General features: G+C 40.8%; 2 protein-coding genes across 2 annotated transcripts; both read right to left on the bottom strand.

Annotated features, from left to right (window-relative positions):
* Positions 1–2,185: 2,185 nt before the first annotated feature.
* On the bottom strand, positions 2,186–17,330 carry pdpr (pyruvate dehydrogenase phosphatase regulatory subunit). The gene is made up of 18 exons (XM_062419861.1): positions 17,251–17,330; positions 16,316–16,589; positions 15,919–16,052; positions 14,575–14,656; positions 13,798–13,961; positions 13,487–13,608; positions 13,124–13,241; positions 12,443–12,592; positions 7,501–7,693; positions 6,988–7,112; positions 6,459–6,614; positions 6,155–6,288; positions 5,765–5,913; positions 5,566–5,678; positions 4,897–4,991; positions 4,559–4,648; positions 4,257–4,439; positions 2,186–3,715 (listed from the first exon to the last, which is right to left on the bottom strand). Exons 2-18 carry the CDS (start codon positions 16,576–16,578, stop codon positions 3,308–3,310), a joined length of 2,679 nt encoding a protein of 892 aa, XP_062275845.1. The 5' UTR covers positions 16,579–16,589; positions 17,251–17,330; the 3' UTR covers positions 2,186–3,307.
* Positions 17,331–20,379: 3,049 nt separating this feature from the next.
* pnoca (prepronociceptin a) lies at positions 20,380–23,902 on the bottom strand. The gene is made up of 2 exons (XM_062418997.1): positions 23,783–23,902; positions 20,380–20,988 (listed from the first exon to the last, which is right to left on the bottom strand). The coding sequence occupies exons 1-2, from the start codon at positions 23,900–23,902 to the stop codon at positions 20,380–20,382; spliced, it is 729 nt and encodes a 242-aa protein (XP_062274981.1).
* Between the last annotated feature and the right edge of the window lie 2,484 nt (positions 23,903–26,386).

Below are 26,386 nucleotides of genomic sequence, written 5' to 3'. Positions count from 1 at the left end.
GCCCCGGCTCTGAACCTGACCCTACATTATTCAGTCTGTGGAAATAATTGCAGATACTAATGAGCAGGAAACAAGCGTCTCTGGCCCTCTGCCGGGGACTTGACACACGAGTGAACCTGCAGGTACTCTGATGTTTGCAGACAGCAGCGACTGATGACTTAAAAGACAGCGAGAGGTTTCTCGTCTGCCGTTCGGACCCCAGCTGATACCCACTGAACCCCCTAGAAACCGAACGCGTTAGTGCTCACACAACATTCAGCAGATGGCGAGAGTGAAGAGATGAAGAAGCAATTTCAGCCTTATCGTATGAACCAATTTCTCTTTATGTTTAAAGTACATTATACAGCCAAACATCTGTTTTAACATGACATACAGTAAATACATCGTTTGTAAAGCTCTGAAGGAGAAAGCCGGCATGACACATCAATGCAGCATGAGGAGCGTTACAATGGAAACAAATGAAACAAACCAACAGGTCAGTGAGCTCGATTATCGCTGTGTAAGAACTTTACGGATTAGTCCTCATCACAGCCAACTTCCAGTCTTTCATGTTCACACCTTAAATGTTACAGATGATATGTTGCACTTAAAACACATCTATTGTGTTTTGGGATCAATGTCTTTACATAACCTTAAATTGTATTTTAACAAGAAAGTAATCACCCTTTGACCCAGAGGGAGAAAAAAAAACAAACAGGCAGGCTGCCCTCGTTTTTAGTGCAAATGTTCAGGGCTGTTTCCCTTTAATCAAAGTACCCATGGTGCAAGACAGCAGGAAAAAAGACATGACTGATATGACAGGTGGCTATTGTCAACATAGGAGTGTGTATTTTCTTATGTGTCCTCTTTGCATCGAGGCTCTCGGACAAAAAGCCCAAAGATTTAAAATAAGAGTATACTGCAACATGAAACTGGAGGTGTAAATGTGTTAGTGTGTAAATGAGGCCCCTATCAAGACTGTACACTCACACAAAGACATGCAAATGCTTCATTCTGCATCAGCACCTTCCTGCAGACAAGCATTTAAAATACAAACATGAAGTAAAATTAGCCCTTTGTAAGCATCATACGACCCCCCCCCCCCCCCCCCCCCCGCAGCTGGTGTCTTAACATGGACGATGACAGCCGCTGTGCAAGCAATTTCTCCTGCATCCAATTCATATCTTTACAGCAGAAAAGTCGTTACAGATCAGCTCAGCAGCATAAAACAGGAAAGAATCTGTACAACAGAACCACAGAGAAGCAGCAGCACCATGTTGTGAAATGTAGAAGACAACTGCCGAGTTTTATCATCTACCGTGGAGGAGTCTGTAGAGCAAACGGCTCATTAATGGTGACTGTTGCGATTTTAATGCATGCTGAACATTCATTATATAGTTTGTCTTTTTGTAGTGGAAAAGCCTTAGATGTTATCAAAGGAGATTCATTTAATAGTACTGTGTTGTCTACACACAGCGGCTATTTCCACACTGTAGCTACTGCAATTTTCTCCCCAGTCAGAGGTAAAAGTGCTTCAGATAACTCTCAAATAAATGAAATCTGCTACAGAGATCAAGAGGAGTCATATTAGGTGTTCAAACTGAGCATCAATTTTTCAATTATATAAATTACAAGCAGAGAATAAGAGTTTGAGACCCCGTAGATTAAAAATAAGTAAAGTGGCTTTCTTACTGTTGTATAACAACATCAGCAGACATTAATAACTTTAATTCTGTTGCTCAATGTCAATAAATATGTATCCAAAGACATGTTGAACAATTGAGACAGCAGGTATCCTCATCCTGGCAGTGCTTTCCTTTTGCTTACTTATTTGATTGTAGCGTGTCAGATTGCTATTTAAATTAAACTAAATCATTAGAAAATGACACAAAGCTTTCCAACTATTTTCCTCATGTGTGATTCACTCACGAGCGTCATTCTTCACAAGTGCTGTAAGTGTCTTTGGGCGACACGTTTCATCCCTAGTGGCTCAGCAGTCCTCCCTGACCTTTTCACCACTAGAGAGGAGCTCATTATTTCATGAAAACTACAAATACCATCAAGCCGTTGCTAATGAATACTTTAGCCTTAGCACAATCACAAGGACAAGTGCCGGAGTTACACAGCTGACTACTGTATGTAAGATGATTCATACAGCTGATTGAAGTTTAAACTTATATAGAAAAAAAATGTGCAGTACTCAAAATAGATTTTATACACACTAGCTATACAAAAATACATTGTTTTTTTATTTCAAATCTCAATGAAGTCCTTTCTTTGTTACACAAACATCTAAACTCTGGATCAGGCAAAAAAAAAAATAAAAATCAAATCACCAATAGATAGAAGATATCTGTGGACTCTATCCAACGAGTTCAGGATCACAGTTTTCCCTTCCAGACTCCCCCTCATCACCTGACATCAGCCACACATTCAACATCAACAGAGCAACGCTGCTTCCAAACGACCTCCAAACATAAATAATAGGTCGGATTATATTACTGTGAATACATTACAACAAGCTCATCACACTGCAAAAAATAACAAAAAAAACAGCGGGACTGTTGATGATAAAGACCTTATCAGGAGAGGCTTTACAGGAAGCTTGGGAAGCTTTTTTTTTTTTTTTTTTTTAACAGGACTGCTTGGAGGAGAAGGAGTAACGGGCGGCACGAAAATCACCACTAATGATTACGTCTGGCTTCTTGATGCATTTCCACGCTGTCTTTTTTCCCCTCCTGACAGGGAAGGATGATTTCCTTTATTTTTCATAGCGTGTAGACAGGTACGAGTGGATAGTGTATCTGAATGAGGCCACGTCACTCTTCACATCACGTCACTCATATTCTTTACAGCAGCAAATTCACAATCTGTATAATGACGGTAGAGTCGACGACATCAGACTTTGTAGTGTTGAACCTTTGCTGTGACTGAAACACTACCGGAGAAGATGTAATGAGAGAGTCCACAACAGCTGCTGTTGATGTTGCCTTGATAAAGGCACTTAACTGTGGACTGCCTCAGTAAACCAGCCGTTGAGACTGTGTGGACTGTGTTTGAGTGTGGAGCATGTCGCAGCTGGATCCAGTAGTGACCCGGCAGCTGTGTGCGTTTTGTACAACTCAAGCATTTGGTGCCTCTTAAATATTGCACTTACGAAGGAGATAATGTGGAAGTTAAATATTAGAGAGACAAGGAGTGATTGTGCAATCAGCCCTCTGTTTAGGACTTTCAAAGGGGGAGGATAGGTTGGCACTGCAAGGCAAGTGCAGGAGTGGATTTGGTGAACTGGAGGGGAGAGTCACAAGAGGACTTCTATTACTCCGCATCACTTCCCCTGGAGGTTGCTGAGCTCCAGGTCCTCCTTGCGGCGTTTTTGCTGGGTGAAGAGGGAGCTGAACGGGTAGAGCTTTGCTTTGGCTGGGTAGCGCTGGCCGGCGATGTCTACCTCGTAGTCCCCGCGATTGATGAAGTCTGGGGTGATGGGTGTGGGGAGACCGCCTGGGCCTGGAGGCGGAGACACGAAGCCCAGGCAGACGTGGCGCTCCAGGGTGTAGCTGAAGGCGCTGCTGGTGGTCGAGCCGGCCAGCTGACCGTTACAGTAGATGGGCTCGCCCCACCACGGCCACAGGTCCAGCTCGGTGTCGTGGTCCTCTAGAACCAGCATGACGAAGCGGCGAGACACGCCGTCCTGACGCTGCTGCAGCAAGGCCTCACGACCGAGAAAATCTGTGTCCTGATGGAGGCAGGGAGACAGGAGGGAGGTGGAGAGAAGAGGACAGGAGAGAAGGAAGATGTGAGTTAAGAAGAAGTTAGGGAAACTTAAAAAAGTTCAAGAAAAAGAGTCCTCTCTTGTCAGTTTGACGCTGTGGGGTCTGTTCACTAACAGCATGCTGACATTAAGACTGTATGCAGCCAACAGCACACCTGATGTTCAACTGTTTTCAAAATGAGAGTGATGGCAAACTTTACCAGTGCTGGTGTACAGAGCCACCTGTTGTGCCTGCAGGGCTCTAACAAAGCAGATGGTTTACCTGTTATAAACATACTTCTCTCATCTTCCAATCATTTTAAAGTAGAAAATGTGATGCAGCAGATGAAGTGAGAACTTTAGAACTGCATGATCTAAATCTGAATCACTCTATAATAATGTAATTGATTTAAATGAAAGGCGTCAATCACCATGGTAACTTTAACACCATAATGTAATATAACTATAATTCAGAAAGCAGAATTGAAAATCCACACTGGTTAGTATTAGGTGGTGGTTAACAGACCTTATCAAACTTGACCCTGAACTCTCGCCCACACTCCAGCGGGGTGGTGAAGGTATCCAGGTCCTGACCCCAGAAGGCAAAGAACTTCTCTATACGTAGGCTGCGCAGTGCGTAGTATCCTGCGTTACGAATGCCGTACTTCTGACCCACTGACATCACCTCGTTGTACACGTGCAGAGCGTACTGTGGAGAGGAGAGAAAAACACTTGTGTAAGACAGTCGTACACACTTTCTTAAAGCTGACTTTACCAAACATATTGTGGAGAGGTGAGGAGAAGTAAATGTTTGTGAGCAGGTTGCACCTCTATTGGGATGTACAGCATGAAGCCTGGTTCCCCTGTGTGAGTCATGCTCATCACTCTGATCCCGTTGGCGTAGCCCACACTCATCTCCTGTACACACACACATACACACACACAGTTAATGTTCCTGCTAATGTGGGAAAAATAAGGCAAAGAACAAAAAACTGGTATGAACAAACCTTTCATCTCTACAACCACAGTTGCTGCTACTATGACTACCACTGCAGCTACTTCAACAGTTATTACAACTCTTACTACTGAGTAGTACTACTGTGATCAGCACTACTGTTATCATTATTTCTAGATTCATATTAATGCAGCTGGCCTCAGTTTCATACCTTGCAGAACATGGAGGGAAAGTGATCAGGTGTCATGGGAACATATGAGAGCTCAGCCAGAACATCCATTCCACGAGGTCCAATCAGATTTAAAGCTGCAAGTAAAAGGACCAGAGTTAGAAGCGCTGAAAAAAAACCTTCTGATTAACTAATCTGAGTCCAGTAACAATAACTCAATAGAATGATTTATAATAACCAATATCTGTAATCCTTGTTTAACACTGCATACAAGTTGTTAAGGAGGAGTGACCACAAACAGAAAAAGTAGTCCTTCATTACAAAACCTTCACTCTTTCCATTTTTGTTCATCAGTTGATCTATAAAGATTATTATGGATCATTTGGGTAAGGATGTAATATAAGATGCCATGTGTAGATATGGGGATGGACATTATCTGTGTTTTATGTTAAAAAACAACAAGAATGTAGGTTTACTGTTACTTACATTTCAGACATTTAAGTACTTGCTATTTCAATTTTAGACACATAATTAACCACCTTCCCTCCCTCCCTCCCTTCCTCCCTCCCTCCATCCATCCACGTGGTCCCTCTAATGTCTGTCCACTAGTGGTGATAGTGATAGTGCATGTAGAGTGGATATGTGATGCTGGTGTATGTAATATTGTTTGGGCACTAGATGGCAGCAACAGCACAGGTGCTGTTTAGTTACCTGTGTACTTCCAACTGACATCCTCTAGGTGGAGGTGTGGGTCATTGGGCATGTGTTTCTTTATCCAGGACCAGCAGTGGACCTGCTGGTCTGTTGGAGAGACGATGAAGAAGCTGGAAAGGGGACAGAAATATAAGTTATTTTAAGACGATCAGAATAAGCTGCATGCCTTTAGTTTTATTCTTGAGATGTTTTACACCTGTTCTTGCTGACGCGGACCACGCTGCAGTCGTTCTCATAGCCCCCTCTTTCGTTCAGCATGCCGGTGTGGACGATATGTCCAACAGGGACATCCAGGTCGTTGGCACACAGGTGTTGCAACAGCTCCAGAGCCTGGTCTCCCGTTGACTGGGACATCAAGACAGACCACAGGGTTTGACTTTAATCACTTTAACACTCTTGGTGCGTTAGTCACGAACTTAAGTTTATACATTTAAAAAGAAGCTGTACATTACTGCTGCATCAGTGGCCACTTTGGCGTTTTAAAAAACATTTTGATGTGTTTTGGCGCAGATAAACACATCACTGATGGAAAACACATGCAGCTGACTGGGTGTGAGCTCATAAATTGTGCATCATCGTGACTTACAGTCAGTTCAAACTTGGTAAAGGAGGACATGTCGATGACGCAGACGGACTCTTTGCAGCATTTCACTTCTGCTCCAACAATGTCAAACCAGTCTGGCTTGTAGAAGGTCTTACTCTGGTCCAGAGATAACAGATCTACAGAGATATAAAAAAAATATGTAAAAATATACAAAGCCAAGCGTGCTCTGGAGAGTTATAATACTGGCTGGAACAATACCTCACAATGAAAACAGAATGTAATAAAATATTTTGGATTTTTGAGGCTCACATCAGACTTTTTTGATAGAGTGTAGCGTGATCTGTACCTTTCCCATGAGGAACAAAGTATTTGGGCCTTTCAAAGCCGTGTTTTTCCATCCAGCGTGCTCCCTGGGTGTCCAGACGGTCATACAGAGGACTGGTCCTCAGCTGACGGCCTGTCTGGAAGTCCCAGCGAGGAACCTTCAGTTCATACAACAAGGCTAGACAGACAGACACAAACAAACATACATCACACACACATGAACAATGAAAGGTCAGACCAAAACATACCAGAGCAAAACTGAGACACTACACATTATGAATTATGAATTGTAATTAAATAGATGTTAATTGTGCTGGTGCCTGGCCATAAAATCCTACAAGTGTTATCAACAACTATTCTCTGCTGCTTTATGACATTAGAACATCTGTCAGACTACTCTAATATAAACGCTTGTTTGTTCAGACAATAGTGGTTAAATTCTACACACAAGTGCTTTAAACATAACATTTTTACTTGTTTTTAGAGAAGAAGTTTCCAAGTAATGCTCTTGCCTAAGCATGACTTGCAAACAGTGACAAGAGGTGACTCACGCATGACTTCCATCACTCTGTGTCGCAGGAACGTTCGGCTGCTCTGCAGGTTGCCGAAGCGTTTGATGTCCAGAGGCCAGACATTCGCACTGGGATAGCCGTAAGTCATCCACTCCGCCAGGTACCTGAACACCAAAATACTTAACATGGTATTTGTGCTTCACTGTGATTAAGACAATGAAGATCAATTATTTTGTGCTGTGGGTTTAAACCTGCAGATAGAATGCAGTCTGTAAATACCAAACAATCATAAAGTCTACACTTAATAGACTTACAGAAGCGTGGAAGAAGTCTACGGGACCTACTGTTGTGTGCCTGAAAAGTTGTCCAGGAGGAAATGTGTACAATGTACTGAGATAAGTATTAGATTCATTTAAAACTGTTCTATACCTGAAATCCGTTACGGTGCCTGTAAACTTTAAGCCCTGTCCTGTATACTGTATATAGCATTAAAGACAAAAATAAATAAGACCCCAGCCTCATTTCAGGAAATACACTTATACCCATGCTTACTTGCCAGCTCCCCCAGCGAAGGACAGGCCCGAGGAGTTCATCCCTGCAAGCACATAGTAGCCAGAGACGCCTGGCGTCTCCCCCATCAGACAGCGCATATCAGGGGTGAAGGACTCCGGACAGTTGACCAGCTGAAGGATCTCAGCTGCCTCGAGACCTGGCATTCTTCTCAGCAGGGCACTGAGCATTGGCTCTAGAATTAGAAGAGGACATGGGTGAGATATACATTTTCTACTGAAGAATTCTCTAAAATGTGCTGTCTCCACAAATAATATGTTGTTTTCTAAATCCAATAATTACCACAAACAAACAGCACCATGTTTAAGATAACTGGTGGCCAAAATATACATTTCCCAAAATTCCTTCTGCCACTAAAATATGTTTGCTATTTGTCTTCCCACCCCTCTGGATTTTTTTCACATTATTGAAAAACTAAAATAAACTAAAATACTCTTTTTATTTTCTTTTGCACAACCACCCACCACAAATCATCTACTATTACAAGATTTTCTACAAGCTTGTCAATTCAAGAAAAAAAGGCCTTTTCCCATGTTGTGCCATAAACAGTGAAGCAGGTTTTCCAACATGAAAGCCCAGAGGCACGAAATGCAAACACGCCTTGCCGGCAGACACTAAGAAATGTAGACTATTTTATTTAAGTATACTAAATTAATTTGACAATCACTTATTGATACCTTATTATCCAACATAATAAAATAATACTCAAGATTTATTTTGATTATTTTCCAGTCATTACTGAACTTTCCATTCACACCTTCAAAGCAGTATATATTTATAGTAATATATTGACTGTTCAATGTGAGGTAATAAACAGGGTTGACCCTAGTCTACAGAGCTGCAGCTCAGGGTTGGCCACTGACATACTGCTGTCTTTACGGCTGCCTGTCAAGCTGCACTGAGACTCTCAGGTTACTGGTACCATGAAGTAAAGGCCAGAAAGACAGGTGTATGCGTGTGAGTCTGTTTGTTCTTGTGTGTATAGAGAAGTGTACTTTGAACTGAATCCAATGTAGGATATTAATTGCAGTTGAAGACCAATGAAGTGCAGAACATGAACATTTTATAAGGTTACTTGCACCACACACATACTTAATATCACCTGCTGAGACAAGCCTCCAATAAATAAAAGATACTGACTTCAACAAACCTTCAAATTAATAATTACATTGCGTCTGAAGCCTAGTAAAAAAAATAAAAATAAAAAAATGCAACCAAAATCATATTGGACTATGGAAACAAAGCAGACTGAGCTATGAACAAAATAGCCCCGAAACTTAAACCTAAATTAAAATGACATAATATCATGGTAGATGAATAACTGTGTAACTCTGCTCCCAAGAGGGTCAAAAACAAGTTATGTCTAAGTCAGGCAATGAAGTGTTGCCTAAAAATAGCTCAGTCCCACTGAACCATGACCTGGTCCTCTGCAAAGTTCTAACAGATACTGCAGCTCCTGCAGGAAATGACTACAACCTGAAGTGTTTGTCCTAGAAAATAAGACCAGTGCAACTACTGTTTGAATGAGCAGCATGCAGCAGAGCACACCTCAACATCAACCAACCATCTTTCTATGAATGCATTTTGTCCACACAAGTGTGATTATAACAGTACTGCTTCATCAGTGTCATTTTGATTTTGACAAACACTAACAGACTTATCTCACAGAGTTAATTTTGCACACATTACTGTACATTACTGTACTGCATTTGCTCCGAAATGAGTAAAGGAAAAAAGATGAGCAGAGACTCAGATTAGCCTGCAGAAAGAAATTAATTTGAGGAAAGTGATCATTCTGGCTGGATATAAGACTATAGCCAGTACAATAGTATAGTCTTTCATGTTGGCTATGTTCTGGGCTCTTTTTGGCCCTTTTAATAATGCGTTTGTTTGTTAATGCTTGCAGTTTTTGGTTGTTTGCATGATTAACTATATATAAAAATCTTTTTCAAAAGCGTGATTAACATGTATAAATCCCTTCCTGTTCCTCCCAGTGCAACACACAATCAACTTAAAAATGTGTAGTCTTTTAAAGCAGTTTTTTGTCCACTAATTTATTAAAATACACATGTCTGCAGGATTGTAGTTGCTAGAAGTTTCTGCGTTTGGATTTTTGCATCTACGTCTTCCTCCACCAGGCCAGTTTACAGAGCAGAGAGAACCACTGGTTCTTGGTTTTCTCTTCAGGCATTGCTGCTGCAGTTGACACACTCTCTGCAAAGAGCTCCTCCCTGGCTCGTGCTCGCTCCTCCTGCAGACGCAGCTCCAGCTGTGTTAGCTCTCTTTCCGTCTCTGTGTCTTTTCTTTTGACGGGGATATTAATGTTGTAAGGACTCTCATCTCCACACTTGGTGTCTTTTGCAAAGCTCACAGCTGGCTTAAGGTAGTTTAGGATCTCTGTGGCTATGAGGTTGCAGGCTAACAAGGCAGCATGAACATCTTCCATTAGTGCCTCTCTAGTCAGCACTGTGTTAGGCAGAGCCTCTCTCAGCTTAATTTTGAGTGGACGACACAGTTCCTTGCTCAGTTTCACTTCCTGCTTTGGGTCCTCAAGGCGGTTGAGGTTTTGAAGGAAGACTCTGTTTTTGGAGTACTTCTCTGCCTCTTTTTGCAACAACAAGTGGATATGCTCCACCATGTCGTTTGCAAAGGCCTTCTGCAGTAGTGCTTTGGAGAAGCTTTCTTTTTGACAATTAAAAAGTCCCATCAGGACACTTCTGATGGTGGATTCCTTTACTGAAACTCTGTCTGTAATCAGATCTGGTTTCGCAGACTGGAGATCAATCTGAGGGGGTTTAAGGTTGATTGAAGGAGGACTGAGGGTCAGAGAGTTCTGCTGGAGGGAGCTGTTACCAGCTGCAGTTTTCACTTCCTCGTACAAGTCGGCAAGGAAGTGTTTCTCTTTCACCCACACAACATCTCCAGTGGACAGACATGGCTCGGTGATGCCTCGCTGGTATTCCTGGATGATCTCATCTGTTACACTGGGGAAAGCCTTGCTGAAGACCTTTGTGCACCTGATCCAGGATCCGTACTGCTCAAACATTTCCTGCTTGACAGAATCGGGGAGGAACTGAGAGAACAGACGGCTCTCCTCATCACTTGCTAGGGTCGGAGCTGCAGTCTCATCTGCAAACTCGGCCTTAGTTAGCACGGCATCGACGACGTGATGAGGGATGAAGTTCAAGAGTACTGGGTCTTTTCTCACCAGCCGCTTCTTGATCTGGATTGATGTGCCAAATATCTTCATGAGGCTGCTTTGGAGCAGCACAGCAGCTTTCCATATGTTGCAGGGAGGAGCAGGAAGGGACCAATCCAGAGAGACACCTGGAACTCCCTTCAGTGTCTGAAGAGTGACTGTACTCAAATGCAGACAGAGCATCAGCAGTTGTTGCTGCTCCAGCTGTGCACCAATGGAGCTCCTCAGTGGGTTGAGCCTCAGCATCAGCTGGATGAGCAGATCCTCCACCAGTTCACTGCTGACAGTGACTGTAGCAGGGAGAGGAAGCTTGGGAGTAGCATCTTCAAGAGAGGAGCTGTGAACCAGCACTTCTGAAGGCACAGTGCTGGAGCAGGCCTGGGCCTCAGCTCTCACCAGGTTCAACGATGTGGTCTGGAGCATGATTTCGACAAAGAAATCCAGAGACTTTGCAGTTCTATGTAGAAGTTGGTTGTTAAGAACAACGGAACTAATATTTGCCAAATGCAGCAGTAGACAACGAAAACAAAACTATCAGAATGAGAAGATCGATCAAGACGTAGTGAATACACAGAGTGAACTTTGTAAACTGACTCAAGAAGCAGTGGGACCAGAAACGGAATGTGATCCTGTGACATCACTGTCACATTCTAATTTATTCTCACATTCTGTTCTACTACAGATTATCAAAAAGACATAAAAATGTATCAAAAATGAGCAAAACAACAACATTTGCTCACAAGTGCCAATAAATGAAAAAACAACTAATTTAAATGTAATATAAAGCAACGGATCCTTGTCTGTCTGTCTGTCTGTATGTATGTATGTATGTTTGTCCTTTGCTTATCTCTTGAATGGTTCATCCGATCTACTCCACACTTGCTGCATTGCTGGGGAACAATGGGAGCGCTGTTGAATATGGTGCAATTTGGACACACAATACATATAATATTTATAAACTTTGAATACAGCAGTTATCAGTGAGCCACTCTGCTCTTTGCAAGGGCAGGACAGAGCTTCGGGGCTCTGCTGACTGACTCCAGCATGTCAGAGAGAGACCAGAGACGAGGCGTGACATGAGTCAGAGAAAAGTGCTCTAAAGAGAGAAAAGTAGACAGGCGTAGATAGTAGACTCTGACCCTACATCTAGACAGGAAGCATAGCATCAGTGGCACGTTTAGAAAATCAACAGCCAGTGTCTACAGAGGAGGGGTTCAGATACAGTGTTGAGCGTAGGTCAGCTGCGTTTAAGAAATGCTGAGGCCAACACACAATGACTGTAGTTAAGCGTGTAAACTAAATGAAATACTTCCACGGGCAGTTAAAAATCAGTTTGTCTTATCTGCTCTGAGATTGTGGCTCAATTCCAAAGTGAAGGCACAGAAAATAGGAACGATCTAAGAGCCCAATATGATCCTTCCACTGTATTTTTCGAATGAACGCTATTTTATTTTACTTGAAATGAGAAAAGATCATATATTTACTATTAAAGTACTAAGCCTATTATTTATATCATCTGTGTATGTCACTTTGTTACATGTTGTTGGTGTTTATATTCATTCACTCGCATCAACTGTGTTCATTTTACAATGTGTTGGAGTAGGGCCAGAGGCCAAACAATTGACCCGTTTCAAACAGGCACGTTTTGAACGGGCACTGCATTAGAGCTCATTTCAATCAACCTCTCCCCCCTCATTTCCTCCCTCCCTCCCTCTCTCAATTTACCAAAGTGGTCCCAGTCCTCCTGCATGTTCTGGATCTCCTGCTGGTTGCGACCCTCAGTGAAGATGGGTTTGGGGTTCTTCTCAAAGCCCCCTGACAGTAGGCCTCCTTGCCACGCCCGTGCGTATATCCTGCCGTCCATATCGATCACCACTGTGGACAACACACAGGCTCAGTTACACCACCTCCTCTAGGCTTGGTTTTTTTTGGCAACTGTCTGATTTCATGTAACATGCAAAAACAAAATTGACTTTGACAGCAAATACCAATTTCCATCTTCAATGGTCACTTCAATAAATTAAACAATAAATGAAGCACACCTTATACCCTCTGTCCCTTTTATAACTGTCCCACTGTAAAAGTATTTAAACTTACTTGCATTTATATACCCTCCACCATAGTAATGCTGAAACTACTTGTGAAATGCAGGTGATGCTTATTTTTAAAAAAGTAGATTTCCCTTTATGTCACTGTGTGTCAACTAGGACCCTAATCTTAGACGAAACACCAAGGGGCAGGCTAGAAAATGCTTATTACAGTAACTCAGTGAAGTGAGTTTCTCTGTCAGCCAATGTGCCAAGAAACCGATCATAATTTGTCAGATTTCTTCCAAATTCCATAAGTAACTGTGCACGACTGTGAGATATCGTCAATTTTTATGATGTGTTGTTTGGCGTCTGATACCTGGCGTGCTGGGTGGAAGTTGCTCCTGGAGAGGTTTGGTGAGGAGGTAGAAGTGTTCACAGCCATGAAGAGGAACGGACACCTTCATCTCACCTGCCTGGCCCAGCTCGTAAGCCCACTGGAACAGAGACAGACATTTACAGTAGTAATTAAACTGCCAACTATTATCATCAGAAATAAAACACATTAATAATATAACCCTAGAAGTTCTAATAAAAATAAATGCAATAATATGGGTAAATCCAAAATGTTTTGTAAAGTTTCCTGCACAAATTCTCTGATCTAATTTGACAATTATTCGACTTATTGGAATTATAATTGGTGGTCTTCATATTTATCCCATAATCCCATTCTTAGGTTTACCTGTCCGGCACAGTTGACAAAATATTCGCACTCAATGGAGCCGCGGTCCGTCTGCACTGCCATCACCTGACCCTTCTCTACCAGAACCTGCTGAACACTGGTTCTCTCCAGGATCTGAACTCCTGCATAGCAACATAGAAGAGGAGCAGATGAGAGAGGAGAAAAAGGCGAAGGATGGAAGGAGGAGGTGGTAATAAATAAGTAATGCATCGATGTGTTCAACACTTTCAATTCACAACGTGTACTATTACAGTATATATCTTGCAACAACGATGAAGTCAATGATTGTGTTGTGAATCTGAGTCGCGTGCCTTGTCCAGCAGCAGCCACAGCCAGGGCGCGGTTGACATCGGGTGGAGACACCACAGCATCTGCAGGGAGGTGGAGCGCTCCCACTAAGTCATGAATGTTAATAAGAGGGTGAAGTTTGGCCACTTCCTTCGGTTTAATGATGTTACAGTTGATCCCCATTACCCTGAGAAGAGAGTGAGGGAGATACAGATGAAGGCATCACATTAATACTTAGATTTTTTCAAAGGCCATGCATATCTAAGCCAAAATCTAGCCTTCTGGAGGCTGGGTGCAGTTGTGATTATATATAAAAGTGGTCAGTCAAAGCATATGATCCATTTGTCTTGTTGTTTTTAAGCAAGACACTAAAATTATTATAGGTTGCCTCTGTGGAGCTAGATTGATAAATCGGTCAGCTCGTCATGTATCAGTTGATATTATCTTATATCACAGCTATACTAGTATGATGCATGTCGGCTTATGAGTAACAAGATACTGCGGTACACAAATACCAAAGATATGTTTGAGGTCATTCAGAAACTGTGTCACGATGAAAGTTTGTCCCCCTGAGAACACTGACAACTGCAAAATGTCAGGCTGGGCGCATTTATTATTCAAAATTCTTTAAAGAAGGCAAATCCAAAAAATATTTATCTATGGTATGTGTTTATGTAAAGAAAATTACCCTTGGGTGATTTATCAGTACCACATTTTTAAAATATATACTGATATCAGTATCTGTCTCAAATTATCAGTGTTGGTCAGGCTATGTCGCCTATTACTAAACAGTCACTTACTTGAGTCTGGATGCCAGACGCTTCAGAGAGATGAAACGATCCTGATTTTGAGCCAGACACAAAGAACCTGTCTTCACATAACCTGAAACACATAAACGCAAGTCTCAAACTACACAAGGCTTGACAGCCAGAATGACTGTAATAAAAGTAAACACTGCAGAATAATCATCATTCTAGCCTTGTTAAAAGCTAAAACAACAGACCTGTGTGATCAAATGATCTCTTGGACTTGGAAGCTGCTACTAGTGTTTGCCACATGCAAATGTCTCAGCTGCGTTACTGTACAAATACTGCACTGAAATACAATGCCATGAATACCATTTCTTATTTAATTGTACGAGGAATAATATAATATAAAGCACTGACTGCACCTCTATAACCAAATTTTATTCACAGCTTATGAATTTCATCAAATTATTACCGTACATTATTTTTGTTCTACCGGGTCTACATCTCCTACCAGTGCATCACTTGGGGTTTGTGTCTGATAAACTTTTCTTTTTAATGCATTAGATATGATACTAACATTACCTAATGGTAGTATCGTGTTCTGCGCCGTATCAGTTTCATTCTGTGTAAATCCTGCCAGTGTTTGAGATTGCTAAATGCTGCTTTTAATGAAATTACATTTGGAGAAATTGGGCTACCATCAGAGTGCTGAGCTGGTTGCCAAGCTCTACTGTATTTCTGGTCCTTTTATGTTAATTGCATACATTTTCTTCTCCCTGTCAGGGGAGCCAAGCAGGCAGACACAGACACACACACATATACACACACCACCAGCTGATGTTTTTTGTATATATTTTACCATGTATGGAGATGTTTTTCTTTGTTTTGAAATCAATTTTATAGCTGATAATTTAATGTATTTATCTAGTTATACAAGCTGAGTCTAGCTGGTGTGGTTTCTATGGCAATACTATGGCATTGCATATTATATTGTTATAAGGTATTCAGATTTTCTATGTTCATAATTGTTCCAGTAATGAAATATGGGTCTTTTGGTTACTATTCTGCACTATGTGTGTGTTTATAACTGGTTATTTATTCATAGGACAGTATCAATATTGTAATGTCATGTTTCTCATTCATAGTCATGATTTATGCTGCTATGTCTATATATATATATGAAATTGACGTATCCGAGAGTTGTTATTTATATATAAATAACAATACTGCCTCCTGCCTCATGACTGTAAACATCAACATCACAGGTGTAACCCAGCTGGCTACACATACATGAATAAATAACAGTTAGTCAAATGTATCTGGGAACTGTTTACACTAATCTATTAACAGTCAGTAAAACTTTGTCTTCATGAGGAACGTTTCAATATGGCTCACCTGTTTTGACTCCTGTCTCTTCTTCCAGCTGCTGGTAAAGAGTGTTGGAATAGTTGGCCATTCGAACCTCAATGGAGATGGGCTTGGCCACGCTGACAATGCCAGCACACAGTCTGGTTGTTCCTGCTCCCAGTCTGCCAACAGAATAACAGGACAGCCAATATAGCATTAGCAGCACAATATCCAGTTCAGAGCTCTCTTCACTGATCCTCTATTGTCTATTCTAATGTGGGAACTGTCTTTTTTATAACCCCTCTACAGGAATTATAGAGCTAACACTTTATGACAGTAATATCTCTTGAACTACTGTGGCTTTTGTATGTCGATTGGGATTTAGACCCCCTACCACCACCTATACAACTTCATATATTCCCAGTACTACACACATGTATCTCACCTGCCCTGCTCCAGCAGCACAATATCAGTCCAGCCCAGTTTGGCCAGGTGGTAGGCTACTGATGTTCCCACAATACCTCCTCCACATATCACCACACGGGCCTGACTGGGCAGTGGGAGTAGTTGGGAGTCTCCACTGACAGACATGCAGTTGGGGGAGGTCCAGAGGCCCCTGCCTGCCAATCTGTAGCCCGTTTGGGGAAGCAGCAGCCTGGGGAGCAGGACAGGGGACAGAGCCCTGGAGCTCCGCACACAGCTGCACATAGCTGTGCTTTCTGCAACCATACACACACAAACAAATGTCACATTTTCAAGTATTCAATTTTAGTGTGAGTATATATGGTTAAAATGTCACTAATGTAATTTCTATAAGGTTACATGCAGGGGCCGTGTTGCTCTTCAGTCAGCTGTAGTTGTAAGAGACTACGAATGTTATTGATTAAGTTGCTGTTAGCTGAACTAATACAGGTTGACATTAAGTTAAGTATTCAACACTTTATATTCCATACAGTGAAGGCGTAGCCTAGGAAGCTATCAATGTTAATTTACAATAGTCCTTCAGCTGTCAGTTGTATTACAGTCTAATGTTAGCTCTGAAGCATCGCTGTCATTCTGCCTTTATCTCTGTAACTTAGCTAGCTTTAGCTTACAGTGCATTAACACCTTAGTAAATTGTGCTGGACTTATTTGCTTGGACGTAAAGAGCCCGAGCTGACCTGCACATTCTTAAAATGTCGTAAAAGTTTGCTGACATTTGTGTGCTCTTTTGAGCTCTTGGCGTTAAAGTTAGCGATACTAACGTTAGTAGCTAGCGTACATAGCTTAGCCAAACGGGCAACCTGCTAATGTTGACTATTTCACTAGTTAACGTCCAGCGGGTTGACACACTTTATTCCATCAAGCGTACTTTGTGGCTTACACTGACATAAAACTCACCTAATCAGTCCAGCCCAGTCGTTGTGATATTTAAAGGACAGAAGTGATATGACAGAAACTCTTGTTTGGGTACAGCAGGCAGTACCAAAGTCAAAGCAGCAACAATAACAACTACTACTTCCGGTACTGAAAACCACCCTTCAAAATGAAGTCTTTGCCTCTAGTACAGAGGTCAGACTCCTTATGGTCTGTCTACCAAAGCTTCGTTGGTATTTTAAAATTATTGTTCAAGGAAAGTTACTTACAGACCCCATTTCTACAACATGATTCAAGCCTGGTAAACATCCTCTAATCCAGTGGTCCTCAAAGGGGTCCTTAAGGTCCTTTTGTTCTGGGTCTCCAGCAAAAAGTGCTTCCTTGGTAATTTAATTTCACTAATGCTATCCATAAGTAGGACACAGTGAGACAAAGTATGGCTATTTTGGTCATGGGTTTCATATACTGTCTGTAATAAAACATTTAAAAACAAAAATCTTATCAGACCTTGGGGGACCGTGGGACAAAATCTTATTAGATGGTAGTCCGTGGTTTAATTTATGTCAGTTTAGGGGTCCTTGATGTGAAAATGTTTGAGAATCACTGCTCTAAGCAGTGGGGTCCAACAGGTATCGAAGCCAAACCAATCTGAGACCTATATGTAGTGTCTAGATTATGACAGTGATATCTTTCAAAATCCTTGTGACCGGTATCTAAACTAGGAGTTAAAGATAACGGATGTGCGAAGAAGAACAAAGGAATCCCACAAACCAGTGAATATAGTCACACTTAATATGAGCATATCATTAACAGTTTTTTATTGCCTATAATTTCTTATGTGTAACAGTTGTAATTGCCTTGCCCTAAACCTGCTTGATTGAAATGGGCTATAAAAGATTGCATCTAGTCTTGGTCCTTATGTGGGAAAACTTTGAACAGACCTATTCTTTGTTGTAAAAATATGTCTAGTCTGGTACACATGTAGTAAAATGTTCACCCACCTGAATCAATTTGTTTTTTCAAAGGTCTTCAGACTTCTTCAGCATGTCTGCCTGAGAAATACTTTATTTTCCTTCAAGTTAGTAAAACATTTATCAAATAACATTGTGAAAGAAGAACTGACATATGAGTAACATGGTTAAAAAATAACTGTCAGTGTCACATTAGGTTGTGAAGAGCGTACAATATATGTGCAGTATGCTCAGCAGGGCATTTATACAGGACAAACCACTGAGGGGCGCCAAGAGCCTGCTACCACTGGAGTTTGTGTCTGCGCTGTCTGCACCAGTTAATTGTAGTGTTTCAATAAAATGTTGAGGGATAAACCACTGGAATCTACCTTAAGACTCAGAAAAGTAGGAAACATTGCTTCTTATTGAAAGTACTTCTTGATGCCAATTTCTAATTCATGTACTTTACTGCACGTGCATTCTGCAATGTGTCTTTAGTTCGTAAGGTAGACACCTTCCGTGCCCATTTTACCCCTGACTTACTGGAACAGAGCTATAATGCGCATCAGGACAAAAATACTTTTTTTTAACTTATTAAAAATCATTCACAACTGCAGACTTGATGGCTTATTTAACATTGAGATACCTGTGATTATTTATTAATGGATTACCAACATTTATAACTACTGTATGACTTCATAAAAAGGGCAAACACCAGCCAATAGAATTTTACACACCCTGTTGTTTCTTATCAATGGTATATAAGTGATTGACAAAGACTTAGTAAATGATTTATCAACTATTAATAAAGACGTTTGGTACACTAAAGGACCTGATAGGAGAGTGTTTCTATATAAACTTTTGTTAAAGACATTATTGTAACCTTTCCCAATCTCTGGCTATAATACTAAGAACAAAACACCTCAAGACACAGAATTAGTTGCTGCATGACAAGCCACAAAGTAAATAGTAAACTATTTTTATTGACATGTTTAAATTCAGCTATTTACACAAAAAACATTTTACACCATTACAGTTTAAAGAAAGATACCAAACACTGTTTGTACATACAGCAATCTGGCATCTGTACACAGGAGCCAGTCAGAGATGATGCTCACTTGTACGTAACATCAGTTTGGCAGACAGATCAACAGCATATACGCATGGGTACTGAGTGTCATGTGTAATGTTTCAGTTTGCCATGGCACCAGATTGAAGAAGAGAGCTTTTAATTGAACCTGCCTCAGTAGCCCTGTCTCAGGTATGTTTTGGCACAGTGATAAAATGAATGACTTTTAGCAGTGTTTTGCATTCATTTACCATAAATAACACAGAGCATACTTTACATTACTGCTGACATTATCCTAATGCTAAAACACAAAAAAAAACATTGATATTGTCCTTTAACAGAGACTGAAGTAGGGATTTTACCACAAGATGGTTGTAAAATAAAGAGGGTGGTCCAGCTCGACATGATAACAGAGGTTCTTATGCATTTTTAACAGTAAGGACCACTCCCCCCAAAAGCCAGAGGCATCCATGTAAAAAGATATTTCACTTTTTTCACATGATCCTGTATTAAAAATGGGATCACAAACAATAGTTATGTTAGCTTTTATTGTTGTCAGTTACATAAAACCATAAAATTAAAAAATGCATTTTGCTCCAAACCACTCTAAGACCCCCATGGATTCAAAGCTTCAAAGCTTATGAGGATAAGTGTTTGGGCAGCTAATCACATGAAACATGATCTTTTAACTGGTACATTTCCACAAGGGGCACTGAATGAGGAATTTGAATGATTCAGTGTGCCCAGAGCTGGGTGCCTAGAAGATGCCAGGGATTACAGAGTGTCACAGTTTGGACAAAGCTGTTTTCAGGGGTGCGACAGAATTTCTATAGCTCCTTTGGAAGGTTAAGCCCATCTTAAAAAAAGGTTTGATCACTAAATATTTTGCAACATAGTTGAAAGGGATGGAAAACAGAAACAAACAATTATGTCTTGGAACAAAGAAGGATTCATTTGGGATCTTAGATTATGGCCTTAAATTTCACTTTTTGGTAGAACTCTGTAGTTACTTGGATTAAAACAATTTTTCGGTGACACCAGTTTAAGTTTGACATGTTTGTGATTTAAATACAAAACAATATCAGTGAAAATACAGGAAATAGTTTTATGGCAGTGGCTCAAAGGTGCACTCTACTAAACTTCATTCTGTTGAGTGAGGTCCTCTGACACGCTGTTGAACTCAGTGGCCCGAGTGCTCATCCCCAGATACTGCTTCAGGAATTCGCTGAAACGTTTTTGGTTGTTCCACTTGCGGGCCGACTTGCGAATGCCGATGAAGCCGCCATACCTCTTCTGGTACGATCTTCCTGGAGACATCAGCTTCTTGTAGCCATGCCTCCCTTTGACGAAGCCGCCAAACCTCTTGGAGACACTCAGCCCCACATCACCCTGTCCTCTCACTGCTACATCAGCATCCCCTTCTTCATGCCCAGCCTCCTCATCGTACTCATTCTCAAGGGACAGGGCATTCTGGGAATTGTAGGCAGTGTTCAGCTTGCCACCAAGATCCCTGTCGTCCACCCCAAGTGCCCGGGTCACATGATCAAACCTCTGCAGTGGAATAGGCCCGAACAGACCTCCGTCCACCTGCTCCTCCTCCTCAGGAAACAGGGCTTCCACCTCCTCCTGAGATCTTTTCTGAATGGGACCACCAAGGGAGGAAATTGGCGACAATAACGCCTTACGGCAGAAGTCCCAGGAGAAGGCTGGGGAAATGTTGCCTTCACACTCAATGAGACACACCTGGCAAAGACAAAGACAAGAGATCACCTACATTTCCTTTCTTAATTCATCAATGTTATCATAATTCATCAATGATAACAGTGTCCAGGTTTCTAGTCATCTGTGTGCAGGTGTGTCTAGATTACTCAACATCTCAACCACTCATTTCTAGCAGAAAACTGGATACGGTGTCTGCATACCACAGTACCCTGATTTCTATTGGAGTGTCCCAGCTACCTTATCCAGCGTGAAAAGAATACATTGGTGTACAAATGATTGGATTACCAAATATGTATCTTGTGTGTTTTGAGGACCATGAATACAATTCCCTTCACCTTTTATTGTATAGGAGTAACAAAGTCTCAGAGGGTAATATTACAAAACTTTGCAGAATCTGCATGGCTTGATAGCACTAGAGTGAATTATTACAACATTCTTGTGACATGGGTAAACTGACCCTTTGAAACAAACCACTAAAGCTTATCATTTAGCATACATGAAGTTTCTTAACCAAGTGCTTATGGTTTTCTTTGCATTCTTTTCTCATAAATTGATCGGGTTGTATATATCATTTCACTGATAACATTGATTAATGATTGTTCCATTTAGGTTCCAATGACCCATACAGAGGGTCATATACAAAGAGACATTTATTATACAGTTACACCTGTGTTTGAGAAATTGACAACGACCTAAATGTTGTGTATACTGTGTGTATTTTAGACATCATAATGTTGCAGTGCTTTGTCAAAGCATCCGATTTGTTTCCAATGGGTTGCTTAAGTGAAAAGAGACTTAACACAGAAAATAGTAAACATCAATACAATGTAATGAAATTGATTGGATCTCCAGCTCGTTTATCACCTATATCTACTACTACAATGGTTCATTGGGCATGTGTGTGTGCGGTGTGTATAGTATGCATAAAATACCGAAATATGTATGAGCACATTATCTGATGTTTCCATGAGGTCATATAATTTAAGCTCTGGTTCCTTATTGACTTACATGTAAAATGCCTTCCGGCCAGGAAAGTGAGCAGAGAATTATCATAAGCAAGAAGGCAGTGATTATAAAGAAGATTTGTGCCTAATGGTAATGTTTGCTACAATTGTAGATTGCATGTGTTAATGTGCATATGATGAACAATGGTATTTTCCATTAAAGTCTTTTAGCAGTCTAATTAAACAATAATTCCCCAATTCTCCAACTCATTAGAAGTCAAAATGTGACTGTAACCTAAGCGTTTTACACCAACAGTTCAAAGTTTGAAGCCATGTGCACTTAAATGTCTTCCAGAGTGTTCCCTGTGGAAATGAGAAGCATGTCATTAACCGGAGAGGAATGACCACCAGGCATATGCACTGATGGGAGAAACACACATCTATCCCCAGGAATCAATTAGCCACAACAAATTAAAACTCAAATGCCAAAAGGGTAATTTGTTGAGTCAGACACAGTGAGGGAGACAGAGGGAGGATGGGACGAAAACACCAAGGTGGGGTGATGAGGGTTTTTCACTCATTTTATCACTGAATTAAAAGAGCCCTCACGGAGAGATTGTGTTTGTTTGTGTGTGTTTGTTTGTGTTTTGTCTGGTTTTGTGTGTACGGAGAAAATATCCCAACTGTGTCTACGCCCAAACTACAACAACCACTTGAATGTAAAGGGCCACTACAACATAAAAATACCCTTTTTGTCTTTGCAGGCCTTCTAGGTGAATTTGTTTAACTGTAACATCGCTCTAACCTGGTACATAACTTGGCACTCAGGCCCATCCAATCAAAAGGCTTCCTTTTTTCTACTACACCTCAGGATCATCCAATGAATAGCAGTCAGCGCATAATGTTTTAATTATCTGACTACGCAACAAATAAAAATAAAACAATTCTTGTTTCTTGCTCCTTGTTCAGCATATGATGATGATGATAGTTCCGATTTTTTGAGTGGCAGTGCATTTCTCAAATGCGAGATTGTGAGCAGCCCTTCCTCTTTCACTCAGTCTACAGCCCGCACATTGCACAGAATTACAGAAGCCTACTGTCCACTAACTAGCTGCTTTTAATGTAGGTTAAGATATTTAAATCTAACGAAAAGAAGCAGTTTGCTCAAGTTTGTGAGGAGCAGGAGGAAGAGAATTCAGCTCATGTACAACCATCACTCTGTGTGTTGTGAGGACATTTCTGTGTTGTGAGGACATTTTGGTTGGTCCTCACAACTTGAAAGGGAAATTCGAGATTTAAGATTTGGTTTAAAGGTTATGGTTAGAATTGGGTTTAGGTTCAGTTTAGGGTCAGGGTTGGGTTTAGCAATTTAGTTGTGATGGTTAAGGTGAGGTTAGGGTCCCATGTTTCATTTTTGAGACACAGTGCAATGCAAACTCTGTTGTGTAACATTAATTACTCAACTATGTGACCATTTACAATGTGAAATATGCTACGATAGCATCCGATCATGGCTATTATATCATCAAAAGCTGGATGTCCCCTCACTTCAAAACTCGTGCCGTTGGCTGTTGATGTTCGTCTTGGTGACTGTGACATTACCTCTGATGATGTAAAAAGGTTATATGATTAAACTGTGGTGCATTCAGGCAAGTATAATTGTAATGGCCTATTTTGGTTAACATATGCGTGTCAGAACCTATTAAGAATGATTGGTCTTGGACAGACTAGGCCCACCTGACTTTCTGTGTCCACTTACGATGTGATTTCTGCCTACGCTACTGGCTGTAACACCTGTGGAAGCCTCTTTTTAGCCTCTTGCAGTCTCCAGTATGTGTGTGTCTGTGTGTGTGCATGTGTGGACTCCTCACCATGGTGTTGAAACTGAGCTGTTTGGGCAGGATGTTGCCGCAGGACAGGCAGTCTGTCTGGCAGTCACTCTGTCCAGGATCACACAGACAGAGCAGCAGCAGAGCCACCACAGTCTTCATGGTCCCACTGTCTGCTGCACAAACAGGACAGAGCAAATGTTTAGTCCAATGAAGCATATGAATGCAACAGTTTGATAGTATTATGCAAATAGTCTTTTCTTCCAATGATACAGTAATATTTGTCTGCTTATGCCAATATGTAAGGACAGCACTGCACTCATAGGTTTTCAACATTAAATTAAGTGATGTGTCAACTTCTATTAAATGTCTTAACTGTTTGCTGTATAAACACTTAAAATGTATGCAGTTCATGCTACACAATTCACAATTTTACTGTCATGAAAAGGAAAGCATTGTTCTGTATGAATGTACCAAGCAGCAATTAACAAAGCAGCTTCAGTTAGCTTAGCAAGAAGACTGTAAACTGATAACAAAATCCACCTGCTAGCAACTCTAAAGCTCACTAATTAATATTTTGTATCTTTGTTGTTTCATCTGTAAAAAAAAAAAAAAAAAAAAAAAAACGTTGGCAAAAAACAACATTTTACTGGCAGTATGTGCTGGACTATTTCTTAGCTGGGAGTAAACTTCTTACAATCTCTTCTTACTATTCATCTTAGACTCTAGACCTGATAGCTCCCACTGGTTAAAAACACCTTGCTGACACAAAAGTAAAGTACATTTTGGTTTGCATTATTTCTTGATACAGTACTAAACCTAATTTCAAGTGATTTTCAATGTCTTTTGACATACAGTGGTAGTAAGAGCTGTTAACTTGTTTAGCATTAGCTCAGGTGCTTAGAGCTAGCTTAGCACAAACACTGGAAGCATGAGGAAAGATACGCCTTTCAACAGCTCTAAATTGTATACATTGTTGTATTTTCTTAGCAGGCAGGCCACCAATACATCCGCCTGTTAAGCCACAGTATCAGGCTGCCCATTGTGACAAAGTAAACACATCCCAGAGGCACTATAAACTTCTCATCATACTTCAGGTAAGAAAGCAAACAAACACATCTCACAAAATGTTGGACATTTTCTTTTAAAGTTTGTTACATACACCAACATGAGCCAACTGCTGGTAAGTGAATTTTGAAACGACACACGAAGACCCAAAAAATTTGCTTTGATTATGCCTCGCCAGTCATGTTTCATATTGGCGTTCATTGAGTATTCTTGCATCCATAATGACAGTAAAGAATAGTGTTTAAAGTGCACATTTTTGCTACTGTGAACTGAAGGTCACATTCAATTATGATTATATTATTCCAAGAACTTTGCCCAGTTACTCATTAACAGCCATGTCATGTACAAACAAGGTGAGTGACCTCCATTAATCGGCTTGTAGGCCTCTGACACTATAATGAGAAGAGGAAGGACATGATGGACAATAGAGCTTTCACAGCAGACATTGTGACTTGTAATAAGCAGGGAAAGCACAGTTGGAACTGATATTATTAAAAATGGCCATACTAGTAAACCATCATGCACTATACCAGGGTCCTGAATTTCAAAAAACTAGGTACGCAGAGTGACTTAAAGAATGTGAAAGAAGAGAAAGAAAATTGTTTGACCTTATTCTGGTAGGAACAGCCCAGTCTGGGGAGTCTGACGTCAGAAACACAACCAGAGTTTTCATCTCATTAAACAAACTCGTTAACTCCTTTAATTGATGCCTCAATTAATGCCTCTGGCAACAAACTGAATCACTGTTTGTGGCTGGCATAGCACACACATAAACATACAGATACACACACGCATGCATATTCACTCGAATTCACATGCACGAAACATACACAACATTCAGACGTTCATACACACAGACTTACACAGAGCACACACACACACACACACACACACACACACACACACACACACACACACACACACACACACACAAATACAAGCATTCTCACTGTGTATGCCCACAATGGTAGACACACTTTCTCTTTCACACACACACTACTACACTGTGCTGTGTGAGCTGTAGGTTGTCATTATCTATTAAACTGACATGGCAGAAAGTAAAGCTAATTTATCTTCAATCAAACGCTATTTTATAAAGTCTTAGAAAATGTGTAATTTATTCAGAGTAATTAAAAACTGATAAAAGTGTAATTGTACTACAGGTCATTCCTATCTCTAACTACCCATAAAACAGCAACTATGCGAAATTAATCACTCTAGTGCGCAAACAATGAAAGTGTGTCAAGTCTTATTAATTTTTTTTAGTACAATAGGAAAGAATGTTTGTCAGTGAAGGACAAAAGACCAGCGAAGCTATTTTAGGCAGGAATAGTGTAGGACAGTTAAGGGCGGGACGAGATTGGCAGATGGCAGTGAATTTAGACAAACAGCTTTGGTATGTTCATTTGGCTAAAATGGATTTCATTCTCCATCCCCCTGTTATTGACTCTGCTGACTTGGCTTCCAACAATTAGATGCCATAGTAAAAGATAACACATGAAGGAGACTATACATCTTAACGTCTTGTTTCCACTGAGGTGCGGCCAGAGGATGAATGCATATTTAGGTTTGTTATGT

The sequence above is a fragment of the Scomber scombrus genome, chromosome 1 (assembly GCF_963691925.1).
Source record: "Scomber scombrus chromosome 1, fScoSco1.1, whole genome shotgun sequence".
NCBI classification, from domain to species: domain Eukaryota; kingdom Metazoa; phylum Chordata; class Actinopteri; order Scombriformes; family Scombridae; genus Scomber; species Scomber scombrus.
This window is presented reverse-complemented; position numbering and strand designations above follow the sequence as displayed.

What these genes read in the sequence shown, in the direction of transcription:
- pnoca (XM_062418997.1), bottom strand. Translation starts at nt 23,902, where the DNA reads ATGAAGACTGTGGTGGCTCTGCTGCTGCTCTGTCTGTGTGATCCTGGA. An exon ending in AGCTCAGTTTCAACACCATG is followed by an intron (nt 20,989 to 23,782) that starts GTGAGGAGTCCA and finishes TGTCTTTGCCAG; the next exon opens with GTGTGTCTCATTGAGTGTGA.
- pdpr (XM_062419861.1), bottom strand. Translation starts at nt 16,578, where the DNA reads ATGTGCAGCTGTGTGCGGAGCTCCAGGGCTCTGTCCCCTGTCCTGCTC. An exon ending in TGTCAGTTGGAAGTACACAG is followed by an intron (nt 4,992 to 5,565) that starts GTAACTAAACAG and finishes TTTTACTTGCAG; the next exon opens with CTTTAAATCTGATTGGACCT. An exon ending in TGCTGTACATCCCAATAGAG is followed by an intron (nt 4,440 to 4,558) that starts GTGCAACCTGCT and finishes TCCTCTCCACAG; the next exon opens with TACGCTCTGCACGTGTACAA.